At 45.5% G+C, this 18,455-nt stretch overlaps 1 protein-coding gene across 8 annotated transcripts in view; it reads right to left on the bottom strand.

Annotated features, from left to right (window-relative positions):
- Positions 1 to 18,455, bottom strand: part of HECTD4 (HECT domain E3 ubiquitin protein ligase 4) — a 4,298,785-nt gene that overhangs the window by 4,183,367 nt on the left and 96,963 nt on the right. For all 8 annotated transcript variants that reach the window (XM_069619495.1, XM_069619492.1, XM_069619493.1 and 5 more), the window contains exon 3: positions 9,325 to 9,414. In XM_069619495.1, coding sequence (XP_069475596.1) covers positions 9,325 to 9,414 — 90 coding nt within the window. The remainder of the gene's footprint in view (positions 1 to 9,324; positions 9,415 to 18,455) is intronic.

The raw sequence follows: 18,455 nt of genomic DNA, 5'->3' as shown, positions 1-18,455 counted from the left end.
TACACGGGGAGCTGGAGGATAAGTAACTGTGTAATAAATTGTTTGATTAAAACATGGGATTCAGGGGCTGCTTAAGACAAGCAGCACTGAGAGACACAAGATCACCCCCGAGAGGTAGATTAGTTGGGATAGTGGTAGGGCGGTACCCACCTGCTGAGCTCGAAGTATCGAAAAACTGAGAAAGGGAATAGATGCGGCATAGCCTGAGATCCAGGGATGGAGCTGGGCAACAGTTGGGTAAGGTTGGGGAAGCAGGTGGGGAGGGAGTTGGGATTGGTGGGGGAGGAGTTGGGGTTTTTCAAAAGGGGCAAAGGGTGGGAGTGTGGGGAGTTATAATGGAGCGAGCCTACAAACACAAGCCACTAAATAGAAGAAGGGCGGGGGCGGCGATGGGGGGGTAGGAAACAGAAAGAATGGGAGACCTAAGGATAGTGACCTGGAATGTGAGGGGGTTGAATAATTACATTAAACGTAATAAGATCATGATGTACCTGAAGAGACAAAAAGTGGATATCGCACTGCTCCAAGAGAGCCATCTGATCAAGGAGAAGCAAGGAGTGGTGATAAAAATGGAAAGGTAGAACCCTGGGAGCGACTTTTTCTGCGTATGCTAGAGGAGTGACAACGTGGGTAGCACCACACCCTCCATTCAAGCTGCTGCAATCTACTATAGATAAAGAATGCAGAATGGTGTTAATGAAAGGGATGGTGGAAAATCGGGAGGTGAACATTATTAACATTTACGCCCCTAACCAGGACACTACTGGCTATTTTAAGAACTTGTATGCCAGGATAAGCTCATATATGGACGGGCTGTCATTTGGGGGGGTGATGACTTCCATTGCACTCTGGACCCGAGACTAGATAGGTCGGACGGGAAGGCCAGCAAGCACGCCCCAGGAGCAAAGGCCCTGAGGGGCCTATTATGTGATTTTTCAGATGGTGGACGTGTGGAGAATGCACCACCCACAGGTGAAGGGATACTCACATCACTCTGCCCCACAAAACTTGCACACTAGATTAGACTATATCTTTATGGTTCAAGAGCTAATACAGGAAGCGACGCAGATAGAATATAAGGCCATGCTCCTCTCGGACCACGCACCATTGATGGCAACATGGCAGTATCTACCCCCCAAAGCGAGATTCCTGACATGGAGACTTAGGGCCGAGGCACTGCAAGCCACAGCGTTTAGAGAAGATCTGAGGGAAGGGATAAAGGAATACTTTGGACACAAAACCGGCAGTGTTGAGTCGGCAGGAACCCTATGGGAGGCATTTAAAGTGGTGGTGAGAGGGGAAGCGATATCGAAATCAAAGGGATTGCAAAACTGCATAACACAGGACTTACATGATGCAGAGAATAGTCTAGAAACAATGATGCGAGAGTGCACAGGGTTCTCTGAGGAAGCCGGGAGGATAGCCCGACTACAGCAAGAATGCCGAAATCACTGGGAGAGATTATGTAATTTAAATTATAAAAAATATGTGGAGAGGCAACACACGGAAGGAGACAAACCAGGGCGGCTACTAGCTTGGTTATATGAAAGTAAGACAAGCAATTAGAACAATGCGAAGAGTAGACGGACAGATGCATGACACCCAGGAAGGTGTGAATGGATGTTTTTTGGATTACTATAAGGAACTATATGCAGATATTGCTGGAGGGGAAGAGATAGACATACAAGAAGCATTAACAGAGATCACTCTCCCTAAGCTGAGAGGGAGAACCTAGAAGCCCCAATATCATTGGATGAGCTAGAACACATGTTTAAGTCACTACCTACTAATAAGGCCCCGGGGCGGATGGACTCCCGAGTGAGTTCTACAAAGTGTATAGGGCTGAATTACTCACCCCCCGCTGCTAGCAATGCTAAATGAAGTGTTTAACACAAACACATTGAGGAGTCCCTACGAGAAGAGATTATCATTCCGCTCCTTAAACCCAATAAACCTGACACAGAATGCGGGTCCTAAAGACGCTTTCGATGCTCAACCAAGAAAGCAAGATACTCACAGTGGTGAACGCGAACAGGTTGAGACCAGTCGTAAACAAACTTCTACACTCTGACCAAACGGGGTATGTCCCATGTAGAAGCATATCTGACAACCTGAGGAGACTCCACCATGTCATAGAACAGACAAGGAAGCTCCCAGGAGGTGGCAATAGTTTCGCTAGATGCAGTAAAAGCCTTTGACTCGATCAAGTGGCCGTGGTTGATGGCTGTGCTAAAGGAATATGGCATAGGGAACGACCATATCACAACAGTGGCAACTAGGCAGAGGCACCAGACAAGGATGCCCGTGGTCCACAATGCTTTTTATTTTAGCACTGGAGCCCCTGGCGGCATACTTGAGGTGGCAATATGGAGAAGTCGGCATCAGCACCAAAGGAGGGCAACATTTGATATCAATGTACACTGATGAAATGTTACTGTACCTAAAGAACCCAGAAGAGAACCTACAGTATGTTTTGGAAAGATTTGCAATATTGTCCGGCATAACAGTGAACCCCAAGAAATCAAGCATATTCCTTCTGGGCAGATACGCGGGGATACCGCAGCACAAGCTGCCAGTATTACAGATAAAATGGGAGACAGTGTTGTTTAGGTATTTAGGAATAGATGTGTACCATACAACGGAAGTCTAACACAAGCAGAACACAGAGAGCAGTGTCAAAAATTGAAAATAGCATGGTATTCTGGGCCAAGCTGCCCTTGACAATGATGGGTAGAGTGACACTGTTGAAGTTGGTTGTCCTGCTCAGGTTGTTACATTATTTTGCGAATATACTATATATGATACCCAAACAGTTTTTTACCAAGCTACAGAGCATATGCAGGGGGTTTATATGGCATAACTCTAGGAACAGGGTAGCATTGTGGAAATTACAGAACCCATATGAACAGAGGGGCATTAGATTGCCCAACTTTTAAGCGTACTACCTGGCTAGCCAACTCCAGTATGTAGCAAGGTGGCTGTTGGAGGACCCCACACCGGAATCCAAACTACTAAGGGCCGGATGCACCCCGTATTTCCTAAATGAATGGATGTGGCTGCCAAAATTGCAATGGGGGAGGGGCAGCAGATTGCTGGACCTGGGTGGTAAAATGTGGAGAAGGGCCTGCCAATTGCTGAAGAAACCGTACCCGTGCTCCCCACAGATACCGCTAGTGGCACTGAAAGGAGTAGATGAGCAAATGAGGACTATCTGGGGAAAAATCGGAACCGACAGGCGTGGGAACCATGGGGATGTGTGGCAGAACGGAGAGGTGAAAGGTTTTGATGCTTTGCAGGCAGACACCGGTTTACACCAAGGACAATACAATACATTACATTACATATGCTAGGCTGGTGAGGACGATAAAAGACACATGGCCCGAGGCAGAGTTAGCTCAACAGCCAGAGGCAGTCATTGAAACATTCTATGACCTATCAGACAGGGGCCATGAGGTCTCCCGGCTATACGAGCTACTGATGTCTAAAGTGGGGAAAAGACATAACCCGGACGAGACGAGACTGGGAGGAGGAAACGGGGAACCAATGAGTGATGGGTTATGGGTCAGGACGCAGCTATACGTCACCCACAGGGCATATATGACCCCCAGGAGGATAGCCAGGTTTAAAAATGCTGGCACACAGACATGTCCAAAATGTGGGTAGTTTAACGCTGGAATGCTACACATGTTCTGGGCATGCCCCGAAATAAAAAAAAATACTGGGAGGACGTGGCATGCTACATGGCAAGGAAAGATTAACTTGGATGTAAATACCCTACGCGTGTTTATGTTGGGGGGTTTCCCCCAGGCAGAGTAAACTTAAAGACTTGGCATATATACTAGCTAAGCGCAGAATAGCAATGGAGTGGAAAGCGAGCAGGAGACAGAGCAAAAGCCTGGTGGTATGACCTGCAGAAATGGGCGAATGCCGAGACCACAGTCTGGGATGAGGCAGCGAACACACTGGTGGCCTGGAAACAAATAGTAGCAACACAGCCTGGATCTGACCAGGCAAGTCAGGAAGAAGATGGTCCTCCAAGTGGAGGAGAAGGAGGTACGCCCGATAAAGTGGATTAAGAAAGGTTGGAATGGTTGGTAGGCTCGGGGAGAGGGGGGCAGGGGAGAAAAACATCATGGAACTGTATGAGAGAATTGACTTGTATAATGGTTGTTACATTGTATGTTGCACATGTTGGAAATTAATAAAAATGTTTTTTTAAAAAGTTTCCTTTGAGGTCGATCTCTAGTTGAGGTGTTGGCACAGTTGTGTCTGTGATCGAAAAGTTCTTCAAGGTTAAGTCTTGGGGTTTTGTTATCATCAGGTTCCTGTTCTAAATCTTGTCTGTTGAGTGGAGGGTCCTCTGGTTTTGGTGATGGAAGGAGTTAGGGCGTCAATTATGTTCTTGTTGTTTCAAACTTAGTCCATTCTTCTTCTGCGTGGTTGTGTCTGGTTGTTGGTCGTTCTGGATTTGAGCACTAGGTCGGCTTGTTCCGGTGAGTGGTTACTTGCGAGGTATGGTGTTAGGTAAGGGGATTTCTCTCTTTTCTCTGCGCTGGTTCTGTTGTCGTTATTGTCTGTGGGAGTGTGTTCTGCAGTTGTGAATCTTCGGTGGTGTTCAGTTGGGTTTTTTCTTTCTGTGCTTTGTCTTTCCTTTGGTCCAATTTGTGTATGCAGCATTTTGAGTTTTTGTTGTTTCTTTTGGTTAGTTTTTCTTCTGTTCGGTGTTGCAGAGTTGGTCTTTTTGCTTTTGGTCCGGCTTTCTTGTGGTGTTCGACTGGGTCTGGGGGGCGGGAGGGTGGTTGTCCGATAAAAGCTTGGGCTTTGTCTGTTGGGGTGGTCTAGTCAGGTGATCTCGCTGGGTAATTCAGTCGCCGTCTCGAGTTTAGGTTGTCCGGTTGGGGAGGTCTGCTGTGGTTATATCGCTAGGATATTGCAATGGCTGTCTCTAAAGTGGTTCTCCCTGGATGAGACTTACAGCAACAGACAAATCTCTGTGGTGTGAAACAGAGTACTGTTCACGGTACTGTCTCGGAACAAACAATTACCGTACAATCATAGAAGGGCCCAGCTGATAATCACAGTACTATCCTAGGGGGTAAAAATTCATATTGACAGTACCATCCAAGAGGGCTAAAGCCAATAGTCACAGCGCTATTTTATAGTGGTGCTAATCTCTAAAGCTAGTGCACAGTCCAGTAGTCGCAATGTTATCCTAAGGAACAAGCCAATAATTACAGTACTAGCCTATAAGGTTCAAGCCAGAAATCACCGTATTTTTTGAGGTCACCAGCTAGCAATCACCGCACTATCCTAGAGGGGACAAGCTAATAATCACAGTGCTATGCTATAGCTTTCTAGATGTGAATCTGGTCAATGTGTGCTAATCTCTTAATGTAGGGCGCAATCACAGTATTATGATAGAGGGCACAAGCTAATATTCACAGTACTACCCTAGGAAGAGCACAGCCCAATAATCAGTCTTTTTTGGAGGTCACAGGCCAATAATCCCAGTGATATCCCGGAAGGCACAAGCTAATAATCACAATGCTATCCTAGCGGGCACAAGCTAATAATCATAATATTATCCTGGAAGGTGCAGGCTAATAATCACAGTACTATCCTAGAGGGTGCAGTCTAGCAATCACAGTACTATCCTAGAGGGCAAGCCAAAAACAGTGCTATCATAGAGGGCACAAGCTAATAATCCTAGTGCTATCCTAGAGGGCACAAGCTAATCGCAGTACTGTCCAATAATCACAGTGCTATCCTAGGAGGGCACAAGCTAATAATCACAGTGCTATCCTAGAGGGCAAAGCTAATAATCACAGTGCTATCCTAGAGGCCACAAGCTAATAATCACAGTATGTTCCTAATGTATGTCGGTCTATAATGCAGAGGGGCTTCTGGCCACCTCCTACCTTATTTGTCGCTGCTGGATGGCGGCTGGCTCCTGGCTTCCCCTGCCGACACCGGCAGAGACAGTTTGGAGCCGCTTCTGTAGGAGCCACCCTTTGCCTTGGGGTCCTTTGCCGCAGGGGCTGCCGGGCAGAGGGCTGGCCTGAGAGGGTCGCTTATGATCGTTCAATACACCAATCAGGGGTGGTGGGCAGGCTGGAAGGTAAAGAATGCCGGGGAAGTGGATGCCGTGGTTGGAGCCGGAGGAAAGGCTGCACAAAGGTGCTGGGGGCTGAAAGCAGGGCCCAAACTAAAATTATTAGAGTCCCAGGAGGTTCGCTCTAACAATGCTCACCTGCTGCCAGTTCTGTAATGACACCAAAACGGCGCAAGCGCTTCACTGCGCATAAACCTGGGCCTGGAGTAGTCCAATCAGGGGTGGTGGGCGGGCTGGGAGACGGGAGGGAAAGCATGCCAGGGAAGTGGATGCAGCGGAGGGGGCCGGAGGAAAGGCTGCACACGGGCGCTGGGGGCTGAAACAGGGCCCAAACCAAAATTATTAGATCTAACAACAATGCTCACCTGCTTCTCTGTTTTCATTGTTTTCTTCCAAGAATGAATGACCAGCTTTTGCCGTTGCTTGGATACTTTGACATCCAGTACCTATACCCAAGCCTTGAACTGCTTCCTCTGTACTTCTACTCTTGCACTTCTTTCTACAGCCTTACTACTGAAATACCAGTCTGGGAGTTAAACAGTTTCGATTAGCTGCTTAACCAGCCATCTTAGAATTTAATTTAACAGTTTAAACTATTGGTTGAATTATGCACACTTCTATACAGTAACTAATACAATTCTAAGAAACGTTGGCCTGAAACCAGGACAAGAACCCGGGACAACTGATGCATGCAAGCAAAGCCAGAGAAAAAATGCTGCAGAGAAACTGAAGTTGTCAAGTGTGCAGGGAACTCGCCAGACCAATCATCCTCTCTTTAGTGGGGAGTGGACATTTTCTACCTATTAAGAAGAAAACAGGGAGATTAATTGGGTAGAGAACTCTCCACGAAAGAGTGGCATAATGCTCTACACAATCTAAAACTGTTCGGGTGACCCGAACATTTTCCTAAAGCAGCAAAAAAATATTTGGGGGATTTATTCAACTTCAGCTAAAATGTTTAAAGTCGTTCTAAAGGAAAACAACCTATGCTGGTGTCGTGAAGCTTACCGTGGAGGACTTTCACACATGTTCCGGTTATGCCCGACTATAATGAACATCTGGTCTAACATCGAGAATATGATGGATTTATACAGGGGCCTGCAACTTCGCATAAACATAAAAACATGAAGTAGGAAAGTCTGTTTCGTCTGCAAAATGCAATCAAGTGTGCTTAGTGACTGATACTAAGGGTGTCCAAGTAGGAAGTGCACTCATGGTTGGCTGACCTTGACAGGTTAGCTAACCCGCAGAATAGATAGTCAATCAAGCAGGAAGCCAAGGCAGGCATGACCACATAGGGTCCACACACACGTACATGTACAGTAACAGCTATACTCAGAATTCAGGTAATATTGCACGTTTTACCCAGCAAATCAACCTATCTAGATTGCTCCCATTTCCCTTTCAAGATTTTCCAACCACTTTCGACTTAACATCCCTCCCCCACCCATTTTCTTTCCTCCTCCCTACCCTCCTATAGTGAGCATGGTCCCTAAACAGACCGAGGCTTTGTAGAACATTTCAGACCATGTGGGTTCCAATTGAATTACTATGTTATGTTTCACTAGTTGGTGATAATTTAAAAAATAAAAGTCGTTCAAAAGATTTCAATCAATGCATTGCACACATCAATTTCTTCCCCCCAGTAACCCCTTGGTTGCAAACTATATACTGCTATCTCAATTCCTTTGCATGCTTTCTGTCGACCAGAAAAATAAAACCAATTCTTCCTCAGTCCACCACACCTCATCTCTCATACCACCAAAATTACTCTACCCAGGTCATTGCTAAACATCATTCAAGGGAACACGCTCTGAACACTTAGCTAAGTAACAATGTAGGAGATGCCTAGTTCTGTTGATGTGACAAAGAGCAACGTTACTTATCAATAAAATGTACCGCCGGTAAGATAGCGTGTTGAGCGCTCGCTGCTGCGATCTGAGCATGATCTGCAGGTTCAAATCCCGGCAAGGCCAACTCAGCCTTTCATCCTTCCGAGGTCGATAAATGAGTACCAATTTCAGTTGGGTGATATTGTATGTAAATATGTGCTCTGTAACGCGCTTTGGATAAAGGCGCTATATAAATAACACATTATCATTAAAATGTGATTTTGGATTGCTTCCGAAGGGAGAATGGAATGCACTTTACTTGGCTGCCAATAAAATATAAAAGATCCTGATTGAAAGGTCCAAGTCCTTCACAGCATTCAGACACATGGTCGGAAGACATGGACGCCACACTATTCCGAATGGGCGCAGGGGGACAGGTAAAAGATTATAGATGAATTCTTGTCCAGCGCTATGCCCCAGGACTGTTACAAATAGCATAATTCTTGAGAAACTTTGCTTCCTAAAATTCTCAAAAGATGTTAAGAAACTGAAACAAAGTGATGGATAGACATGTTTGAGACAATTATTTACAATCACTTAGCTTCCGTGATAGTTTTAGCATTTTCACGCCAATGCATAGGGCGACCCATTACAAGCAAATCTGCCTTCGCACAAGCTGCTAAACTATGTCCCCTCTGCACGGGAAAAAATCCCTTAAAGAGAATCCCTTACAAAAGGGAAAAGCCATTGATGGAAATGCTTAAGTTATTGCTTCTTGAGACTGAGAAGTGACTTTTTTATTTATTTTTTAAATAAAAGGAGTACATTTTTTTAAGATTTCTAATATCCAATTTTGCAGGATTTTTCTGCAGTCCAGCTTTTCAAGACTATAGAACATATAGGCTAACAACCATTTCCCTTTATAGGTCTGCAAAAAGATGATTTAAATAAAATCACTTGAAATGTATTTCAAAACAATAAGCATTCATTTATGGGGTACAAGTGGCAACTCCTCAGTAAACAGTCATTTAAGATGCCTTTCCAGTTTTACTATCCAGTGGAGGAAAAACTGCACATGCCAGGTCGTAGAATCAATGCCAACCTCTCTTGCTCAAAACACGATCTTCTATTACGGTTTCACCAAAAGGATATGGACCAACAGAAATAGCCCATCTTTATATAAAAATAAAAAATAAAAAGGTTGATACCACTTAATTCTATATCTTCATGAACAGGATTTTTGGTTTACAATTAACATTTCCCAATGGCCCATCATCAGGAAAGCCATTGTATTATTGTTTTCGCTTCACAGATGGGTGCATTTTGGGCCTTATCATGCATGTCGACAATAATAAGAGGACAGTTTAAGAAGATGCCTACCGGTATAGCACATCCGCAACAGGCAGAGATCCCAAATCATTCTGTTTCTGTAACAAGTGCACCGTGTGAACAAATGTTTTCAGAGAACCCCTAAAAAATAAAAAAAAATGGTCAAAGTTGCAGTTAACAGTAAAGCAAGAGTTTAATTTCTATGTATTGTTAATTTAAAGAGTCACAATGATTGCTAAACAAAGACGTTAAACAGTAATTGTACATCTCTACTGGATTCCCGCTAAAGAAGCCCAATGGATAATATTGCATTTTAATTATTTGCTTGGACTAAAAACAATAGGATGTAAAATTAAGCAATATGTGAAAGCAGAGGATTCACGTTAAGTTTGTAAAACAATAAATAAAATAAAAAAAATACCAAGGAAAACAAGAACAACTTCTTTTCTGGCAATCCTACTTCACTACAACGCCAGAGTCGGACCAACGCAAAGATAAGGGTGGTTCCACTGATGTTTCTTGCCAGACCACGCAAGTAATATTCAACCTCCCTACGCATTCCAAGCAAATGCCACTCACCCAGGCCTTTTGAGAAGTTTTGGCAGCGGACCAGCGTGGCAAAACAAATCCAGTTGAATTCTATGCCTGCCACACCATCAATTCCACAAAGCACTCTGAAATTGCTGATATTTAAATAATTACTTAATCAGTGTTTAACAAATGCACATTTGGAAAACGCATGCAGAGCCTCTGCCTCAGACATTTTCTTCAGAGGGGGTAAAACCGCATAACTGTCACACAGCACCAGATCTGGCTACATGACCGGAATTATGGAGCTTACCTGTCGTCATTGCTGCAGAAGCTATGTAATTGGGCGAAGCTACTGCTTACAGTGGCTGGACACGTTACACTCCTCAAAATGCTGGTGCTTCCACAGTGATTGTACTGCTTTTTGAATGTCCCGCTCTGGCCTTGTGCTGTTCTGTTTGAGAGACTTAAGAGCGCGATCAACAGTTTTCTATGGCATGCTGGAGCTGTCCAGCTGAAATATGACATGTTAACCAGACCATACAAGCATGGAGGGCTGGCTGCCCCAAACTTTGAAAGGTACTGGATTGCGGCCCAGATGCAATATGCAGCATATTGGTTTGATGCGACAACTTGCTTCCCCATGCCAAACTAACGACAGGGACTCAAGATGTGCGATCCCTGGTGTTGCCTCCACTGGTGTGTACTCTGGGGGCCACAGACTCAGTTGCTACCACGGTATTCGCATGGGGTAAAATCTGGAAATTGCCCAGTCTGTTTCATGGGGATCTCCCCCTGTGGAACTGCCTATCTGGGGGTAGATCTCTCTCCGCGGCAGGGGCTTCCCTCTGGAACAGCCTTCCTGCCTCCCTGAAACTTGAGGAGAACCATCTCCGGTTCCGGAAGCACCTCAAAACCTTCCTCTTTGCTTCTGCTTTCTCTCCCCTGCTAAATTCCTGAATGAAACTGCACCGAATCGGCACCGGGCCACTCCCACTGATCTCGGTCCCTGGCCCAGCCACCTGCCCCCGGCTCTGCCTCCCTGACAACTCTGCACCGCGGGACTCTCTCTGTATCCCTACAGCCCCCCCTCCCAACACTTTTTTCTGCACTTACCTTGCACTTGCCACCAACTGGCCCCTTATTTATCTTATTATTCCACTATCCCATGTTCTGCACTGCCCCTAGCACTTTCTCTTCCCCCCTTCACATGCACGTGCGCGATCTGAATTATACCAGGCCTGGTAAGATCTTTGTCTGTCTTCCCTATGTCCCCCCCCCTCTGCCTCATTGCGCCTTGAAACACTTGTGTATAGGCGCGTTACAAATGCCATATCATATCCTACCAGACACACCCATGATTGACAGGGCGGCAGTGCATAGCTGGTCGGCGGACGGGTACACTCTCTAACGGAACGTCTATGAGATGGGCTCCTTTCTTGAGTGGCGGGACTTGCCCAGGTCCCTGGGAGTGCGGCCCTCCCGATGGCTGCACTATGCCAGCCTGCGTTGTGCACATAAAGACAGATGGGTAGAGTTCCCCTCACTGCCTCCAAACGATACACTGTTAACCATGGTAATGGAAGGCAGATTGGCCCGTGGTAGGCCATCAAGAATGTACAACCTATTGCAAGACCAGGCATGCAGACCGTTACACAAGCTTCGTGGGCCCTGGAGCAGGGACCTAGGGGTTGATGTCACTGAGGAGGCCTGGGAAACCATGCGTTTACAAACGCACACGGTATCTTTCAACTCTAGGTTCCGATTAATCCAATTTAAGCTACTACAAAGGTATCACTACACCCCTGCTAGATTGCACCTTATGTCACAAGATCGCTCCCCATTGTGCCCAAGATGTTGTGCTGACAATGCAGGGTACTTCCATATGCTGTGGGCATGGCCTAAACTTGTGACATTCTGGAAGGGTCTGTGAGGCTGTGTCAGAAATGCTGGACTGCACTTGGAACCAAGTCCGATGGCATGCCTGTTTCAATAGTTTGCGGCGCTGCAGCGTAGTTATAGGAAATTGGTTGGGTTATGTATGTTACTTGCGGTGCACTGTATACTGCTGTTGTGGCTACGACCCACTGGTCCCACTGCTGATCAGTGGCTTCCTGTTACTTGGGCCTCCGACAATGAGGAGCGATGGGCCGCCATGCAAGTGGTCTCCTGTAAACCTACACACATATGGTCCCCCCTTTCGTTCCTACCTGCAGGAGCTGAACGATGAGACTCTTAAGGATGATTGATGCATCTGACTGTCCAGGCTTTTACATTTGCGTTCGGAGCCCTGAAGCATCACTGCTTGCAGACCCTTTCTGACAACTGACAACGGCATAATCCTCGCGAGAACCCAAATAATGGCCAAAATTGATTATTGTAATGCATTATACCTAGGAACCAGCCAAAGAAAATTAGATAAGCTACAGGTCACGCAGAACAACGCCATTAGGGCAGCCCTCAACCTCCCTAGGAGACTCCACATCTCAGACACGAGACGCAACCTACAATGGCTCCTCGTCTCTCACCGAATCTTGCTTAAAACCCTTGCTCTCACACACAAGGGCCAGAACAACTCAGCCCCCGCTTATCTAACCAGCCACTCCACACAACATGCTGCCAACAGACCCTTGAGGTCTGCCCAAGTCAACTCACTTACTGTACCTAGATATAAGCTCCAGACTGCAAGAGGATCAAGTTTCCCAGTTCTAGCGGCCAAACTCTGGAACACACTTCCCTCTTCCCTCAGAGCCGAACCCTCCTTTCTATCCTTCAAAAACAAAACTAAACTCTGGCTTCATGAGCGTGACGCCTCTGCCTCCTCATCCTACTAATTTGGTTAGGTGGGTTAAGGTGAAATTCCAATTGTCCTAACCTTACACTACGGGATATGCTGAATGTATTGTATGTAATGCTTCCACTGTAACTCTTATTGTATGTAATGCTTCCACTGTAACTCTTCTAACTCGTGTGCTGGCCGCGTAACGTCCCTTTGGCCTGACGTATCCCTCTTGGGAAACTTTTGTGCATGTATGTAACCACTGCCTAAATTTTGCGCCCAGATGCCCCAGGGCAAGGTGCGCATTACACATAAACAAAATACAAATACAAAATACAAACATAAAAATACAAATACCTTCCTTGTAAACTGTATATTATGACGTTGTACATGTTTTCGGTGCAAACGCATGTGTGCTTTACTATTGTTTAAGAGCAACTCTCAAATAACTGTTCACCTATGTTCCTACTGTAATGTCAAACAACTATAAATAAAACTTTTTTTTTTTTAAAAGGGGTTCCAACCAGATCCAGAGAAAGTGGCAGCCTTGAGAACCACTTCTTGTCCTCAAACTCTAACCGCACTAAGTTAATTCCTTGGGACTGGCAGTAGCTACAGATATTCAGGACTTTGCCACAAATCAGTGCACCTACAAGGTTTAAAAGACCAAGACTTCTTCTGGTGCCAGGAATTTCAGGGTGTGTTTGACAACATAGGACTCTGCATTGCTTCTTCAATCTGTACGTTCTTGAAGTGAATCTAAACACAGAAGTCACAGTAGATGCTAGCCCGCTAGGTTTAGGTGCGATCAACTCTCCCAGGGTCTATGTATCTTAAGCCAGGAGAGGTTTATCTATGACCGAACAAATCTAGTAACATGCAAAAATGGAAAGCCTAGCTGCCGTATGGGAATGTGAGCATTTTCAACTAATATTCAATGATACGCCTTTTACAGTGATCATGAATCATCAAGCACTCAACAATATACAGAAACCACAAAGTATGCATGCCTACAAGAATAGCCATGTGGGGGGGTTACATCTACAGGACTGTAGATTCATCATACACAAACCTGGAAAGGATGCCAATGTCTTGTCACTCTTTACCGACACATCAAGTGAAAACGCAGTGGCTGACCATTCCATCAATAAGCCAATCCAAAACTATTATCATAGGAAGACATAGAATGATATACCAAAGAAGGCCAAGCTTTAAATATCGTCATTAAATGCCTCAAATTAGGAAAATGGAAACACGCAATGGGGCTAGCCAAAGAAACTATAGACATTGATCAAGATTGATCACAGACCCTACTGCCAATGAGAAAGGAGCCGTCTATGGCTACCTCTACCATCCTATTAAAGAACAACAAGATAACGTGGGGGGGGAAGGAGGACCCAGGGTTTGAAAGTTTTTATTAAACTGACCTCAGGTTGCATTATAATACTGTGCTCCTAATGCAAACTGCCATGTTTAACAAGTGCCTTATTGCCATAGTGAGATGAGTCCTATGTTCTACTGTGCATGTTTTACCGTCGACAGCTTTGCCTGTTGTGTAGCAGCGCTCGCCTCCACAACTCTCGCCTCTGATCCGTTTCCTTTTTGGCATAAGTAAGCGCAAGGTGGTTTTAGCTGATGGAAATGGGCTTGCATACACGAACTGTAGAAGTAGCGTACCTTGCATGAACTGTATTGTCCCGAGCGTGATTTATGCAGCCACTGTGTGAGGCTTGTATGAAGAGACACTGGGCCTCATTATGAGTCAGGCGGTCTGGTAAAAAAGTGCCAGTATTAGCGGATATTGTCACTTTACCAGCATGCCGGACTACAGGTTTGCCAGGGGGGCATCTGGGTTACCTCCATCTAAAAGCTGGAGGAAAGCCAGGCGCCCTATTGGCAGAAAAGGCCCTCATTGCCGGTGCCAGTAGGGACAGAAAATCCCCTCATGGAGCCCTATGGGAGTCCATGAAAGGGGATTAACTCCGTCCCTCTGGAACTCGTAATCCGTCGACAATGCAGCCATACCGAGTGCCGGAAACGGTAATACCGCCAGGATACCGGCAAGGCTATAATAAGGCCCACCTGCAACATGGTTTCGTCTCATGTCCACACCTTCCTCGCCATTGAAATGCATGTGTAGTTTCCAGTATATAACCCAGCGCATTGAGGGGAGCGGGGGTTTGCTTGGGCAGAGTCGAATACTGCCGTTGGTTTGTTGTCCTGTGAATTCCTATTGCTAATAAAACTGGTCACCAAAGATCTGGTTCCACAGGATGGACACCCTTATTGAAAACCCTCCCAAAAACTATGATTTGCCAAAGCATTGCTCCATGCACTTTTCCTGAACCCCTTCAAATTACTCCATTACTTTCAGGAATATGGTAAGACGTCACCGTTGATTTCTCTGGGCAAGAGAGCAAGGAAGTGGAGTAAAGTAAGTACACATGGGTGTACACCAATTTAGAAAGGAAATAAATAAAACGTGCTGCATACGGTCCGTCTCATGTATATTCATGTATCACCTTCTCTGCCATACATTGTTCCAGACACCTTAAAGTCACCTTTGTTCCTCTACAGACGCCTTCATTTACCAAAGAAAGCTGGATCGCTTAAAAACGTGTAGAAAATCTTTTGCATGAACTATAGTAGCCATTTACAGAAAATGTTTGACGACTCCTCTCTCTGGAAAAGGCATCATAATCATCCTTTCACATTTTAGAAAACACCAAGAGAGGTAGTGTACAACATTTACCCACTGAAAGAATGAGCAATGTAAAATACTCAACAATAATGTTAAGGAGAATATTGGGGTGGAGGGATTATTACTCCTTTACAACAGATTTGTTCATGCCGCCTTTGAGCTCAAACATGTGCCAGGCACACAGGCCTGGGTGGTCTGCAAATTAACAAACTGACATCAGTCCCAGACCAGATCTAAAATTGTACTTAATAGAAATGAAAGATTTTTCACCAATAATCAAACTGGCTGGCAGCAAACTTTAAATACATCATCAGTAATTACTGCATTTACATATACATACAGATATGCCATCCAATGGGGACAGTGGTTTGGTATAGTAAATGTTACTCACCGAAGGGACTACAGTACACCTAGTCCAGGGTCCATCCTTCCTTCCTTCATACTGTTAGGGCATCCTGTCCAGGACCAGACAGTTTGCCAGCAGAAAATATTTGCCTTCAAATTGAACATTCATGTTACGCACAGACGGGACTAGACCCCTCCAGGTGCTGCGCCTGGCCTCTCCTAGTCACACCCTTTTCATCCACCGAAACAGTACCAAGTGTATATACATTTTAGAGGGGAAGCAAGAGCTTATGGAGGACAGAGGGCGAAGGACTTGAACTACAGTAAGGAACTTTTACTTACTCCTACATCCAGTCTACCTCCTCCATACATTTGGGAGACTACGAAGCAAAATAAAAGACCCAAGAGGTGGTAGCCCTAACCTGGTCTAACCAAATAGGTTCTGAAGTATTGCCTTGCCAAATCAGGCATCGCCTGAGAACTGGCATCGATGCAGTAGTGCCTGCAGAATGCAGAGGGTGAGGCTCACGTAGCCACCTTGGCGATGACTTCCCAAGGAATGTGCCTCTGGAAGGCCACAGAAGCCACCCAAGCCCTTACCACATGAGCATGCAAGCCCTTTGGAGGAGAGTGGTTCTTAAGTTGTAGCTCTCCATGAAGCAGGTCATTAGACAAAGAGCAATAGATGCCTCAGACGCGAACTGTCTGTAGGTGGCACCACTGTAGAAAATAAAAGGTACTCCGGGGAACGAAAGCCCTTGCTCCTGTCCAGGTAAAATTTGAGGGTCCACCAAACATCCAAGGAATGAAGGCCTTCTTCAACCTCAGAGGAAGTGTCAGGGACCAGATGATGGAAGCTCTGCATTTCGGTGAAACTCAGGCATTCTTTGGCAGAAAGGAAGAATGTGTCAAAAGGACTAGCTTATCCTTGTGGAATACTGTATATTCCACAAGAAACTGTATAGGTTTCTAAGGCCGAAAGCATGTGTAGCTCCCCAGCCGACGGGCTGAAGTAACAGCCACCAAGAACACAGTCTTCAGCCAGACATGCCTGATGTCACAGACCATATGTGTTCAACGGGCTTCTGACCACAGGCTGCAGGGGCCATTATCAGATCCCATGTTAGGCACAGAGCGATCACTGGGGCAACAACCCAAGTGTGAAGATGGATTCATGAGCTACAAGTAATTTCCTGGATTGGGAGTTAGCAAATTCTGTGGGAATCCCTTGGAGGCATAAGGAGAGATGTGAAAAGGTTTTCACTATGGATGGCACACAATTGTCCTTGGGACCAATTACCCATAAGCCTGTTACCCTGGGCAAGGAAGTGAAAGGAGGAGATCATTTTTTGGAGTTAAATGATAGCCCACAGTTACATGTAATCTTGGATATACCCAGGTTAACTGAACATAACTCTGGAGTAAATTGGGGAAGAAGGAAAGGAGCTCAAATCCACGCTCTACAGGGATGTTTGCCGAAGGGAATTCTGCTAGTTTGGAGACGTCTGCAAGAGCTTGTTTGGCGCCCGAAGTAGGGCAGTATCAAATAATAGGGGCAGCGATTGGAGTGCGTTTCTGAATAAGTACCTGCAAGAGAACCTACGCAAAGGTTTCATCAGGCATTTGTAGCCCCAGGCAGACTCACCCTTATTTTATGTGCCCAAAAAGGAGGGAACCTAAAGGACATGTATTGACTATAGAGCCTTGCAGAAGATCACAATTATGAACAGCTATTGTCTCATTGATCTTAGTGATGATTGATCAAATCCAAGGGGCAACAGTGTTTGAGCTACTCAACTTGTCCGGGTTTGAAAAGGAGATTAATGGAATACCGTTTTCCAAACCAAATACTGACTTTGGGCTTTATAACATTACCACTGCATTTCCATTTTTCATTTATGAGGCCCTAAGAGCATTTTTTGAGGTCTTCACTGTTGTGTGTATATTGACCATATTCCCTCAATATCCTGTATATCAAGAATGTTTGTGAATTTTATTGCAAAAACAGAGGACCTCCTTTGCGCCAAACATGAAGAGTCCATTTCACACCAATGTAGTATTATTGAGTTTCACCATCTCCCTGCGTGATTGGAAATGTATCATTCCAAGGTCCAGGCTATGAAAACTTGGCAAACTTCAACTTGTTTTAAAGGACATGAAGTTTTTTGGGCTTTGCAAACCTTCAATTGAAGGTTTATAAAATACTTTTCTTGTCTGCTTTTACCAATCACCTGGTTGTTGAAGAAACTGTTACGCTCATCTGGTATCCACGGGGACGCCACCTAGCCCTGGTTGGATGATTTGCACTCTCGAACCCTCACCCGGTCGCGTGGTAAGGCCTCTGGTTAAAGATGGGTCTGCAATATAGGAGAGCGGGATTCAATACCAGATTGTCTTTATGTTTCCCCACCTCCCTTGGCCTCAACTCCTTCCTCCCCTTTGGGCCCTCTCCTCAACTTAATATTGTAAAAGGTGGATTCTCAGTCCTGCTCCTCGTGGCAGGGGCACGTAGAAGTGGGGGACGAGCAGCAACCAAGTTACTTCACTGGTGCAAACCCCCCTGTGGGAATCCAGGCCTGCTGCGACTCCGTAGGTTTGCTGCTTTACAGTCTTTATATGCAGTTCTTATGTTCCTCTTAGTTCGAATAATAATGTCTTGCTTCTTTCCTTTTAGGTATGGAAAGGTATTTCGGTGTTGTCATGCAGTTTGAAGATGAGCATGGGCCGGTAGGCGAAAGCGCGGTGTGCGCGATGCTCTCCAGTGAGTAATGCGCAATGCGCGGCGCTGTTTCGCCTTTTATATTGCTAACCTGTGTCTTTTCTCTCCTT

Source organism: Ambystoma mexicanum, chromosome 10 (genome assembly GCF_040938575.1).
Source record: "Ambystoma mexicanum isolate Mex_15411 chromosome 10, UKY_AmexF1_1, whole genome shotgun sequence".
Lineage (NCBI taxonomy): Eukaryota > Metazoa > Chordata > Amphibia > Caudata > Ambystomatidae > Ambystoma > Ambystoma mexicanum.
This window is presented reverse-complemented; position numbering and strand designations above follow the sequence as displayed.